Source organism: Nicotiana sylvestris, chromosome 1 (assembly GCF_000393655.2).
Source record: "Nicotiana sylvestris chromosome 1, ASM39365v2, whole genome shotgun sequence".
In the NCBI taxonomy this organism is placed as follows: Eukaryota; Viridiplantae; Streptophyta; class Magnoliopsida; order Solanales; family Solanaceae; genus Nicotiana; species Nicotiana sylvestris.
This window is the reverse complement of record NC_091057.1, coordinates 86,319,021-86,332,654: the sequence shown is the minus strand read 5'-3', so window position 1 is coordinate 86,332,654 and position 13,634 is coordinate 86,319,021. Positions and strand designations below refer to the sequence as shown.

Sequence of the window (13,634 nt, the reverse complement as noted above, 5' to 3'; positions counted from 1 at the left end):
GACGTGGGACAATGAAATATGACAATAGTTTTTCTTAGGCGTTGGTACTTGTTTTGTAGACGTTACTTGCATCACATAGTAACAGGGGCGGATGCAAATGGGAGGTGTGGGTTTGCATGAACGCATCCTCCTCTCCCTAACACGCATAGCACTAGTGAATTTCAGCTCAAATACTTAAATTAACACGGGTGAATCAAAGCTTAAGTGGACAGTTTAGTACACTTTAGTCTAAGGGGAGGGTACTGGGATCTTAAGGGTTAAGGGTAGGGAGGGTAAGGGTAAGAGAGGGTTCCTTAAGGGTACTTTTCTTAATATTACTTAGTGGCTAATATGTAGATAAAATAATCCCAAAATAGGTCCAAGGTTTACAATTTGTCCAAATAAAAATAAAACAAGACATCTATAACTAGCTATTACACAAGCAACTCTAAAAATACTAACAAGCTAGCTATTACAATGAGGGAGAAGGTAGGTTGCCATAAGAAGATGGTGTAAGTGAGTCCACAAGCCAAGTGCAAAGACCTCATAGTAGTACCTCTAATGCCTTTACTAGGCGCCAGGTTTTGCATTCCAAAGGACAAGGCAAATGTGAATCTCCAACTAATACACCATACCACAACAATTCTCTAGAATTCCTCCAAGCATGTGTAGATATAGCAGCTGCTACAATGGATAAACCTTATGGAGTTCCTGAATATTACTGAACAAGATAGTACCAATGTAGTCCAAGGCAGGCTGAATTGTACTCTAATAAGGTACTTGTAATAGTACAGTACCAAACATAAGTTGCCTGCCTGACATTACCATCGCATACACTGCCCCACCATCTCCAGATTGAGCATGCAACCATGTTGATTCCACTAGACAGTGGCATAGTAGTGCTGTCACAATTAGATAGAGCCGTCAATATGGGCTTGGCTCGTTGGGCCAGTCCAACCCATGATTTAGTAGGGTTGGGTTAGAATTTTTGAAGCCCATTTAAAAATGAGGCTTTTTAGCCCAGCCAGAGTAAGTCCGTAGCTCGTGAGGCTTAATTGAGGTTGGGCTCGACCGGCCCATGGGCCTAATAAAATTATTTGTTTAAATAAAATAAAATACAAAAAGTATATTGTCTCTAGGCGATGGAAAGCCAGAATTGGATCTTTACTTAGAGGAAACAAAGCTTGATCTTGAGAAGTTTCAAGAGATGAATGTTGTCATGTATTGGAAGGACCATTCTAGAAAATATCCCGATCTTTCAATGATGGCGCGTGATGTACTTAGTATTCCTATTACCACTGTAGCGTCAGAATCATCATTTAGTATTGGTGGGCGTGTTCTAACAAAGTACAGAAGTTGCATCCATCATGAAAATGTCTAAACACTTGTTACTACTCGAAATTGGTTGCACAACTTTTCCCAAACTTAATGTAATATTTTTTATGTGAATTAGAATATTATTAGTTTTTAGAATTTAATTATTCTTAATATTTAACTAATTAATATTGCATCTGAATTATAAATGTAGATGAAAGTGAAGATGTTAAGACAACCTTGTCACAAGCAGATTCAAATGTGTTTGATGAAGATGATGTGTTGGATATCTCATAAGGGTCATGGACGTTCTCTTGAATAGTTTGTTTTGAGTTTTGACTTCTAATGAATGAAATATAGTCTTGTCTTTTACTTTTTTGGTGTTTATTGTGATATATTAGAACAATATAAAATAGTTATTAAGTTTTGCGGATTTTTTCTAATAAAATACTTTTTAACTTTTAAATATTTATCTTTTTATAGGTTAGAACTTAGAGAAAAATATAAAATTATATTTTAAAAAATAATAGGCCGGTTCGTGGGGCCCGTGGCCCACATAGGGCTGGGGTGAGCTGGTCATTATAAGACCCATCAAAATGATGGGCTAGCCCATCCCAGTTTGCCACTTGCTAAAGCCCACGTGGGCGGGCTGCACTAACTCGCCCGGCCCATATTGAAAGCTCTATAATCAGATTTAACCAAGCATCAATAACGTGCATTTGTAAACCTTGATTTCTAAGGGTATGAGTTAAGGGTATTTTTTTGTACCCTACTAGTACCCCTTCCAGTCCTAAGGGTGCAGTACCTATACTTAGGGGTAATTTTAAATTAAAATTTTTTAAAAAGTTATATTTAAATGCAAACAAACTTTAACGGATGAAAAATATTCAAGGTTATGAAGTGCCTTTTATTTTATTTTATTCAATATAAACATTAGATTTCTAATACACGTTATAAGTATTTATTTGTATTTCAACACTTGTAAAAATAAAATTACATATTTCTTTTGAACGATTTAATTTTTCAATAACTTTTCGTGGTTTTTCGGTTGGAACTGGTAGCACTTGTTCATCTTCTCTGTTAAATACTATTTCATTATATGCATCGTCGTCTTCTTGAATTATTTCTGAAAGGACAAAGTTTCTTCTTTTCGCTTTAATCCAATCTCTGATAAAATGAAGTCTCCAAGGTGTCTTCTGAATGAGTGTTTATGGTCTCCAAGTTAAGATCGTACTGCACTGAAAGCTCTTTCGGAAGCTACTGATGAAGCTTGAATAATTAGCACATCTCAGGTCATTCTTGAAAGAATCGAAAATGATTGTTGGTTCATTCTCTAATATTTTATCAAGTCTTCATTCCCTTCATCATCGCAAAAATCAATAATTCCTGCAAGTAAACAAACATCAAACTCATTTATTTTGTGAAGATTGCTATTGACTAATCATTTGCCGAATAGCATCAAAAGGTCTATTTGTAACAGTCTTTTAAGAGGTTGAGATTATGAATAAATAGAGGCACCACTAGTTGGTGCAACAGAGTTCATTTGTCTTTGGTAATAGTCGTACACAACTTTAGCACTTTGTTGAATATTAACCAAACAGGTAGAAAGAGTTGGTCTTTAAGTTGGTTCTTTTTCTAAATTAAAGTAAATTGTTTCAATAAGTGTCTTTAAACCAATAACTTTGATTTGAGGATGTAAAACAGCAACAGTAATATAAATAACAGGAATAGGAAAAAATATATTTTAAAAAATTTTCAACCTTCATATACTAATAAAATAATATCGGAATTCCAGCTATATATATATTACTAGAAATAGTTGGATAATATACCCCAAAAAATTCTTTATTAGCATAGAAAGTTTTCCCAATCATAATCTATTATCATATCGTGAACAGATTGAACATGAGAATTAAACATGTTAGTAATAGGCAATCGATATCCATAAGCAACTTCTTTAGGAATTTTTCTAAAGGGTCATTCACAAGATTCACAATGCATCTTAAATTCTCTACGTCTAGAAGGTGTTTAAGAGCGAAAATTATAACCAACTGCAAATCTAATTTTGTCAAGAGTAGTGCCAAATAAAGAAAGTCCATCTTGAACAACTTAGTTATAAGTATGACATGCACATCTAATATGAAATAAATCCGCAAAAGGTGTAGTTAATCTAGTTTTCAAAACTCCAATATCAAAAGTGTTACTAGAAGCATTATCTAAAGGGATCTTTACCTAGCTATACTATATTATAAACTTATTTTCCAATATTCTCTATGTTTTATAGTTTTTAATAAATATCTAGGTTTTTCTTTCAAATTGTGTAGATTTCTCATTAAAAGGCTCCCATCTCATTATTAGTGCCTTCAATTAAGGGATTCAATTATTTCCTTTCCTTTTATCCTTTTCCTCTTCTCTCTCATTCTGTTTTTTTTACATCAAAATCCCTTAATCTACACCCAGAATCTCCATCTTCTCTCTTACCATCATTGGCGACAACTACATATTATTAAATCATCAATTGCATCGTTCTTTTGTTGGGAGACCGGAAAATACTGAAAATGAAGAAATATTCAGGGATTGTATGATAACTGTATCATAATTGTATCAGGTATATCAATGCGTAAAATATAATTGTATCATACTTGCATCACAATTGTATCTAACTTGTAGATGATACATTAATATCCAAAATAATACCTGATACAATACTAATAAATTAATATATAATTATCATACATTTATGATATAAACTGTTAAATTCGTCATGAACTCACAACTACTCATTATTCAGATACAAATTTGATACAATCCCGAAAGTATTCTTACACAATTCTGATACAATTATGATACAACTTAAAACTGATTCTAAACTTAAACTAATTGTCACGACCCGGATTTTCCACCCACGGGAGTCGTGATGGCGCCTACTCATGAAAGCTAGGCAAGCCAAGTTTTATAAATTCATTACCCTTTTTATTAAGCTTGTTCAATAATTCAAAGTAATAAGTGATTTAAGCAGCGGAATAAATTAAATAATCCAGAAATGCGGAAGACGAAAACTTAATCATTAAACAAACATTTGCTACATAATCTGAAATACAATACTACCCAGAATTTTGGTGTCACAAGTCACAGACTATCTAAGAATACTACAAATAAGGTCTGAATGGAAATACACAAATCTGTTTCTGAATAAGTAAACACAGAAAGAGAAATGATAGAAGGAGACGCCAAGGCCCGCGGACGTCTGCAGGACTACCTCGGGTCGCCTGAATGGACGGAAGACAGCACCCTCACTGTGGTCCACACGCTCCGGTATCAGTATCTGCACACAGTGCAGAGTGTAGTATCAGCACAACCGACCCCATGTGTTGGTAAGTGCCTAGCCTAACCTCGGCGAAGTAGTGACGAGGCTAGGACCAGACTACCAAAATAAATCTGTGTAGTTAAATCATATATAGTAGAAAATAAAAGTAGATAATTACAGCTAAAGTTGGGCGGGGGAAACATACTGCGGGGAGTAACAGATAACAACAGAATACCAATAGAGAAATGTAAGGAACACCATAAATTAATTACCAGCAAAAGATAAGGAAATAAGGAATAAGTAAACATGTAATACCGTTGCAGGCGTGCAACCCGCACCCATTTCATATAATACCGTTGCAGGCATGCAACCCACTCCCATTTCACATAGTACTGTTACAGGCGTGCAACCCTCTCCCCTTTCATATAGTACCGTTGCAGGCGTGCAATTCGCTCCCATTTCATATAGTACCGTTGCAGGCGTGCAACCCGCTCTCATTTCATATAGTACCGTTGCAGGCGTGCAACCCCGCTCCCATTTCATATAGTACCGTTGCAGGCGTGCAACCCGCTCCCATTTCATTTATCAATACCAATCATAAAAGAATCCTGGCAAGGGAGCAGTAATATAACAACAATATCCCGGCAAGGGAACAATAATATAACAACAACATCCCGGCAAGGGAGCAATAATATCACAACAACATCCCGACAAGGGAACAATAATGATAATCCTCATATGAAGCATGAATAAACCACAACGGAGTCACAACAATTACAATACAAGACTCACGGGCATGCTTGACACCGACGTATAAATACTTATCACCATGCCTATACGCCGTACTCAATAATTAACACATAGCAAATAAGACACAACTCCTAATCCCTCAAGCTAAGGTTACACCAACCAAACACTTACTTCAAACTTCCACGGCCAACTCAAGCCTCAAACACCGCTTTTCCTTTAGAATTCGCCTCCAAATTACTTATATCTAGTCCAAATTAATTTAACAACATCAATAAATGCTAAAGAATTCATACCCAATGCTTAATTATAGATTTTCTATCATTTTCCCCAAAAAGTCAAAAATCAAACCCGGGCCCGCTTGGTCAAAACACGAGGTTCAGACCAAAACCCGATCACGCATTCACCCACGAGCCCGAATATGCAGTTAGTTTCGAAATCCGACCCCAAAACGAGGTCTAAATTCCAATTATTCAAAAAGCCCTAACTCTACCCAAAATCCCAAATTCTACCATGGAAGAACAATATTTAGGCCTAGAAATCTAATGGGTGTTAATGGAAAATGAAGGAGACAGGTTGAGGAACACATACTTATGATTTGGTGTTGATTTTACTCTTCAAAAATCGCCTAGGTTCTGATTTTGGGGAAGGAGATGTGAGAAAATGGTTTATTCCCGTTTCTGTTACTGTTTAAAATAGCTAGGCGATAGTGTTCATCGCGTTCGCGATAACACTATCGCGAAGAGCTGCCAGAAGTGGAATTATACGGTTGCGAGTCCTTCTACGCGTTCGCGAAGGGTTGGCTCCCCTGACCCTCGCGTTCGCGGACCAATGTACGCGTTTGCGTAGAAAAACGACCACATCCCAGACCAGCCCCTATTTTAGACTACGAGTTCACGGGGCAAGGGTCGCGTTCGCGTAAAGCAGCCCCCCAGTGCTCCGCGTTCGCGTCCCTTTCTTCGCGTTCGCGTAGAACAAGTTCACCCCAACCCCAATTTCTCTTTCGCGATCGCATGAAAGGCTTCGCGATCGCGAAGCACAGCATTTCTGCAACTTTTCCTAAGTATAAAAATCTTCCGAAACTCACCCGAGCCCTCGGGGCTCCAAACCAAACATGCTTACCAGCTCAAAAACATCATATGGACTTACTCGTGCAATCAAATTGGCAAATCAGCAACTTTAACAATGAATCTAGCATCAGATCAAAGAAGAATCTCAAGAACACTTAAGTTTCAAATTTCACAACCGAGGGTCCGATTCACGTCATTTCAAGTTCGTTTCTTATCAAATTTTACAGGCTCAATCTAAACACCATATAAGACCTGTATCGGGCTCCAAAACCAAGATTCGGGCCCAATACCATCAATTTCAAATACATTCAGTTTTCCAAAAACTTTTAAAATTTTAGTTAAACAATTTTATTAAAAAAATCATTTCTCGGGCTTGGGACTTCGGAATTCAATTCTGGGCATACACCCAAGTCCCATATTTTTCTACGGACCCTCCGGGACCGTCAAACCACAGGTTCGGGTCTGTTTACCCAAAATATTAATCGAAGTCAACTTAAATTAAATTTTTAAAACCAAATTAACATTTTCATCACATTTCCACATAAAAGCGTTCCGGATGTACGCCCGGACCGCACACGCAAATCGAGGTGAGGAAAAAGGAGGCTACTAAGGTCTCGGAACATAGAATTTACTAGTAAATCAAGTGATGACCTTTTGGGTCATCACACTAATACAATATCATATTATATTTGTATTAGCATTGTATCATATATTGTTTTAGGTACAAATAGTGATACAACTATGATACAATTCTAGATTATGATACAACTTTGATCTTCATCTTTTTCAAGTTTCAATTCAAAACATCCACCTAGAACCAACTCTAAACTTAAATTATGATACAATATTGTATTTTAATAGTATTAATATTGTATCAGAATTGTCTTAGGTATTGACGTATCAAATACAACTCAGATACAATTATGATACATTTATCATACAATCGTAATACAATTCTGAAATTTTTTCTTCCTCGAGTTTCAATCAGAAATTCAACCTAAAACCAACTTTAAACTTAACGAATCTCCCTTAAATTTGAGATATAAACTCTAAAGGATATTTTCAATCGTTTTCAAGAACACCCAATCCAAAAAAATCACAAATTCGTAAAATCTGAATATCTAATTCAAAGCTTCGAATTTTTTTAATGGTATGTCAATGGCAGACCCTTCCACCTGCAATTTCAGAGATAATTTTGATGGATTTGTCAATAGTTGAAGCTTTTTAATTGTTGTTGGTGGAATTGATTCAGAGAAATATATGATGCTACAATTTTAGAGAGATAATAATCTGATTTGTATGAGGGAGAGAGAGAGAGAAATATTGGTTGATTTGTATGAAAGAGAGATGATGATTTTGGGTATCAGTGAGTTTCTTACGGTAGGTAAGTACAAAGACATATAATGTTTTGCAATCCTTTGAAAAAGGAAGAGTATCTTAAATATAAGGGGATTATGTGTAACTGATACCTAATATTTAAGGTATGTTTTATTTCCTTCTTTTTATGGTTTTGTATAAAACTAGTAAATATAGGTATATAAAGTAATTAATAAGGAACCTAAATAAAGGTAGTAAATAGGTTTCTATTATAGTATAGCTAGGTAAAAATTCCTTATCTCATCTAAAGTAATAGTAATAATTTTATTAGAAAGCCCATAAATTAGAAATAAAAATACCAGTGTGTCGGTCATCCACAAATTTATAACCAAATCGGTCAGGTTTTAAATCATAAAAAAAAGGTTTGGGTACCGGTTCGATGTCGGTACAGTACCTTAAGGGTACTTACGGTACCGTTACTAAGGGTACTATTTCGGGTACCCTACCTTTACCCATACCCTTCACCCAAATCCCTCACTCAACCCCCCAACTAGAGTGATACGGTCTGGTACCGATACCGGTACTTAAGAGTACGAGTATCGGTATTACCCTACCCTTAGACAACCCTACTTTTAGTCAAGGATTCGTTCCCCCTATTTTTTTTCTTTTAAATTATATTATAATTAATAAATAGGGTTAAATCCTCATGCCCCTACCGTTTTTTCTAATTAAACACACTTTTTTGTTTCTTTTTTATTGGTTACACATTTTCTTTTTATTTTTATCCTTCTCTTTTTAGTCTTTATTTTGACTTTTAAAATTTCCAAACCAAAAATATCTCTTAGACAACGTCTTGAAAACTTGGGTCTTTGGCGCTCATGATACACCTATGCTCTTGAAATTCTGGATACGTATCTGATACGTAACCTTTTTATCACGTACGTAAGCTTCATTTAATCACGTGCGATAAGATCATACACACCATGGCTATTCCCCTTGAGTTATAATAGACCCACACCATGCTATTCGATAATATTGAAAAAAAGACGGTGTAAGCTAACAACTAGTATGGAAAACTTAGCCATGACCTACGTAGATTTTGAGATGTATAAACCCGTAAATAATAATATAATAGTTGAAGGCACTAAAAGGAAATAAGGGCCAAATTAAAAATAAGAATTAATACACACCTAGTTGGTTATTTCTAAAGACTCTATCTATAGGAATTATAGTTAGGATGAAAAGTATAAGCAGTAATAACTTTTAGGTATGTATGTTGAAATTTAAAGAATTTATTAACTTGTTTACAATTGTTAGGAAAGGAGGGCAGATTATTCGGTATTTGAAATGAAATGAATCGCGTAGAAGATTCACATAGCTGATCCTGACTGACTTGAGATAGATGCAATCTTTATGAGCAATCGAAGCAGTAGGAGTGAAGTAGAAAACTCAACGAGACTTTGAAAACATAGCTATAAACAAAGGCACATACTGTAAGGTGATATTATACTAGAGGTATTACAGACCATTTATTTGTACACGATATACATAAAATCAGCCTAATCGTTTTAAAATCAACATTAATTTGTGGTCGCCACATTAAACTCAGAACATCATTTCCAGGAACTCACTGTTGATTGAGGAAGCTCCAATGTATGTAAGGTGCTATAGGAAACAGTAAAGATGTTGTCACTCTTGACCCTACTGCAAACCTTACCACTCATCTATCTTCAGTAACTAATAAAAGTACAAAAGCTTGTATTGCATAAACAGAAGGCTACTTTCAAGTCTAGTTTTGCTATACCCAGTGACCAGCTCGTATATCGGGATGTTATTCTTACAAGAAAATAAGACGAGCTTCACCTCCGATACGAGTTATGTGACACAAAAAAACTGTAGTCAGGGTGATTAACTTGCAAAAGCCGGAGCCAATTGTCAGCAGCTCGTAACAGAGAGTTGACCTTCTGACATTCATTAACTCCATCAGGAAACCAGAATGGTACTTGGAATTTGTAGGAGGCCAGCCCAAAGGTTGAGAGAGGTAGCTTGGCAGACGTACCAGTACCAACAATGCCTCTACTAATAGTTGTACCATGCTGTTGAGGCCAGTCAGTCCTAGAAACTGCAAAAGCTTGAACAATAGATGGTCAGCAACTTCAAGAACGAACAACTGGCCCATTTTGTCTGTGAATTGAGCAGAAATAGAGAAGAAATGGGATGAATGACTTACCACCGGCAGGTGTTGAAAGAGAATGGTACGTCAAAAAGCAAGCATCAAGATTTTGCAAAGTTGGTCCTGTGGGTATCCTATATATGGGATACCTTCATGATGGGAAAAGCAAAAGACACATCAGTATTAACAGGTGAGTTTAGAAACCAAATCTTTGTTCAGTGACGGCTGAAAGGAGAAAATCTTACCAAGCCACAGAAATCCAACTTGCAGGAGTCAGATCACAGCTCCTACAGGTTTTCAGTTCAGGAAATTTAGATGCAAGGCCTGAAATCTGCAGCATTGTGGGCAAAAGATTATAAGTGCTATAACACGATAAAATAGAAGACTGACACACTTCTGTTTGAAGATAAATTACTTGCCTTGTCAGCTAAAGGTTCACGACCATATGGTTGATTCCGCTCAAAATATTCAAATATAAGGAGACCGTTCCCCATCTCATTCTCATCGCCTGAAGATTCCAAGAAAGGGTCTTTTTTTAGGGAGAGATGCTTGATTACATCAATACTTGAGCCAATCATATTCTGCTGATTCCAACTTCCATGAACTTTATTGGCTACCCTTGAAGCTCCAGCTCCATATTCACTACTGTCATCACTACTTGTCTCCCTGAGAGAATCAGAATCACTTTCTTCACCTGGTCTCCTGGAAAAAATTTAAGCCCAAGATTGCTATTTGAAAGAATATGCAGCTGATCCATACTAGTAATCCACAATCAAATGCACCAACAAATTAAAATGAACTAAGCTTTTAAGGAAACAGAGCAGTTACTGTGTATTTCAATGATTAAGCAAGATGTTTTCTACTTCAACCTAGTTTTCACTTAGTAGGTAAGATGAGCAACACAACAAAAAATAGAACGTTAATAACCTTGAGACATTTGCTAGCTCCATCTTCTTGCACAAAGTAAAATAAAAACTTTAAAGCAGTAAAGGACTAGTCAAATAATCAACAAAGGAGTTCAACTTTAAGGACTATACATGCCCGTCAGGCCGATGCCACATTACCCTGTTAAAAGTGTTCTCTTGAACAATCTTTTTAGGTCACTCTTTGTGCAATAAATGTCCATAGAAGCTCATAGTTTATTTATGCAAAACCTGAAGCGCTTCAATAGCTAAATTTATAATTAAGAATATGCCTTCCATGACCAAAAATATAAAACGTATATCCTGCAATATAGCATAGAGGAAGGTCCACGCTTTAACTTCAATTGAGTGGCACGGCCACGGCCATGGCCAGAAGGTTTAGATATCCACATCTCATTGATCTTGGTCTTTTACATAATAGATAACATTTGAGTTTATAAGAGATAAAAATAAATATAAAAATTGCAGATTAACCAATCCCCATACTAGCCAGAAGCTAGGATAAAATCACCATTCTCAAGCGAACATTTAAGAGGACAATTAGAACTGAGCCAGAATCAGTAACATCTATTGCATAATGGAGAGTGCATCTTTCTTCTAAACAAACTATAATAAATCGACACAGTATTCTGAAAGCTCTTCAACACTTCTTTTCTCATCCCCCCCCCCCCATTGTCCCAAAAGTCACACTTGAAGTAGTTCAAAGACCAATATGCATGAATAATTACTATTTTCGTCATCTGAAAAGAGGCAGAAAGTACACATAACAAGCTTACCTCTGCTTGATAGAGGACCTCGAAGGGTCTACATAAAGTTGAATCCCAGACAAATATGGCACATAATACTGGACAACGCAATCGCTCTGATTTAAAACCAGAGGAACTCCTGCCCCATACGCACTCCATTCCCCAAAAGACTCCCAAAGATCACCCAAGATGAAGTAGGGCAGTGGATCATTGTCAAGATTTCTCATCCCTTTCATGATTGTCTGCGCATATACAAATGCACTGGATTAACTTGAGTATCAGGACATCAAAAGATTCAAACTGGTTTTCCACAAACTTCTGCTTTGTTGCATTATGAATAAGCCACTAAACAAATGAGGGAATTTGATCTTAATTACACAAAGGCATTGAGCTTAACAAACAGTACTCAAAGGTATAAAGGAAAGCCAACTTAAACTTAAAGAGTTCAATCACCAAGAAATGTCAGACAATTGTTAAGCCATTATTCACTTGGATAATTTATGGAAGAAAGAAGAGATTGCAGAAAACCATTGCATTGGAATACCTTATCCATGCAGATGGTTTACACACACATGACACAATCAAGCATCTTAACATGGTCGTATTCATGAGCACATGACGCTAGGTGCACTTCGATAAATTTCCTTGACTTACCAATGGTATGTCCACTTCCTGAGAATTTTGGCGTGATTATATATGAGTCGAGCTTGAAGAAAGATAAGGATTCATATCGTCGACCCCAACTTTGTTTGGGACGGAGACATAGTTGTAGTTATATATTAGAGGTAAACTATTTATATATTAGAAGTAAACTATAGTTACCGGCTTTAAACAATACAGTTCTCCTCATTACCATTTTTTCCCATATACAATAGTGTAAAATGTCAATACTTAGTTTAAGCTTAACCCTTCACTTCGACAATATCACAATACAAGCTCTAAAAACATTCACAAACACCTAAAATGCCAGAAACTTTATTTCAAGGCATAGTTTCTTTTTTCCCCAATACCATAATCTAATGCCAATTAGGATAAAACATATTAATTAATTTAATGGCTAATAATTGGCAAACAAAGAAGTGACCAGTTGCTTAAACATCTTCCCCTAGACAACAATTAATCAATGCACAAAAATGGACACAAACAATAACAAACAATTTAATTATAAAAAAAAAATTAGTATTCCCTGTTAAATTTGATACCTTGGGAAAAAATTGAGCAGGAACTTTAGGAGTGGTATGCTGCAAGAAGCGATCCAAATTGGTCAAATTCTCAACTCTAATCGATGAAAACGACGCCGTAGAGGATGCTCCATCATCAGACTCGGTTCTACTCTCCGCTTCAATTCTTGACTTGGCTGCTTTCAATTTTTGCTGCTTCCTCATTGCCGGCGGACTATAAAACCGATCATCTCCTACCCGTCTCCGATTTGCAGCCATTTTCTTTTTGCAAAAAATTGAACGACCCACAAGAGAAAATGGATCCTCAAAGATCCTAAAAGTCAAAGAAGTGGGTTTAGCAGTAGAAAGTTTGAGTCTTTGCTATAAATGGAGTACTGTACTGTATGCAAATATTTTTTTAAAAAGAATATTAGGAAAACTGGGTAAAGTTTAGTGCTTTTTATAAAAGGGTTTAAGGGAGATTTTGAGTGATGATTTAGGGTTTTGAAGATAAGAGACGGTGCTGGGTTTGTTAATGGTGTGGAGGGAGAAGAAGACGCGAAGAGTCGAGGCAGGGGAAAAAAAGGTTGAAAAGGAAGGTCCACCTTTAGTTCCATGGACCATGCTCCAGAGAATTCGAGAATAAAAAATATGTACACCAATTACCAATTATAAAAATAAATGTTTAATTATGTCCCATTTTATGTGATACATTTTAACTAAGCATAAGTTTAAAAAAAGAAAAATAAGACTTTTAAGATTCATGAATTAAAACAAATCATAAAAATATGTGTAGCTATAAATCATTTTATTAAAAATAAAATAAGAAGTTAATTTAACAATTTGGTTGTATTTAGAAATTAAATTTTTAAGCCACCCACCACGTGTAATAAGGTAA

General features: G+C 35.9%; 1 protein-coding gene across 3 annotated transcripts; it reads right to left on the bottom strand.

Moving 5' to 3' along the window:
* Positions 1–9,175: 9,175 nt before the first annotated feature.
* LOC104227420 (uncharacterized) lies at positions 9,176–13,292 on the bottom strand. Of its 3 annotated transcripts, none has more exons than XM_009779663.2 (6): positions 12,779–13,292; positions 11,607–11,818; positions 10,327–10,609; positions 10,153–10,238; positions 9,965–10,056; positions 9,176–9,856 (listed from the first exon to the last, which is right to left on the bottom strand). In XM_009779663.2, the coding sequence occupies exons 1-6, from the start codon at positions 13,013–13,015 to the stop codon at positions 9,594–9,596; spliced, it is 1,173 nt and encodes a 390-aa protein (XP_009777965.1). In that variant the 5' UTR covers positions 13,016–13,292; the 3' UTR covers positions 9,176–9,593. The 3 variants fall into 3 exon arrangements, with proteins under 3 accessions (XP_009777965.1, XP_009777964.1, XP_009777966.1); XM_009779662.2 differs by having other exon boundaries at positions 9,486–9,865; XM_009779664.2 differs by having other exon boundaries at positions 9,486–9,865; positions 10,327–10,573; positions 12,779–13,273.
* Positions 13,293–13,634: the final 342 nt, after the last annotated feature.

Excerpts from the sequence above, each read along its gene's own strand:
- LOC104227420 (XM_009779662.2), bottom strand. The coding sequence starts at position 13,015 with ATGGCTGCAAATCGGAGACGGGTAGGAGATGATCGGTTTTATAGTCCG. Across the intron at positions 11,819-12,778 it reads CTGCTCAATTTTTTCCCAAG|ACAATCATGAAAGGGATGAG; the intron begins GTATCAAATTTA and ends GTATATGCGCAG. Across the intron at positions 10,610-11,606 it reads AGGTCCTCTATCAAGCAGAG|GAGACCAGGTGAAGAAAGTG; the intron begins GTAAGCTTGTTA and ends AATTTTTTCCAG.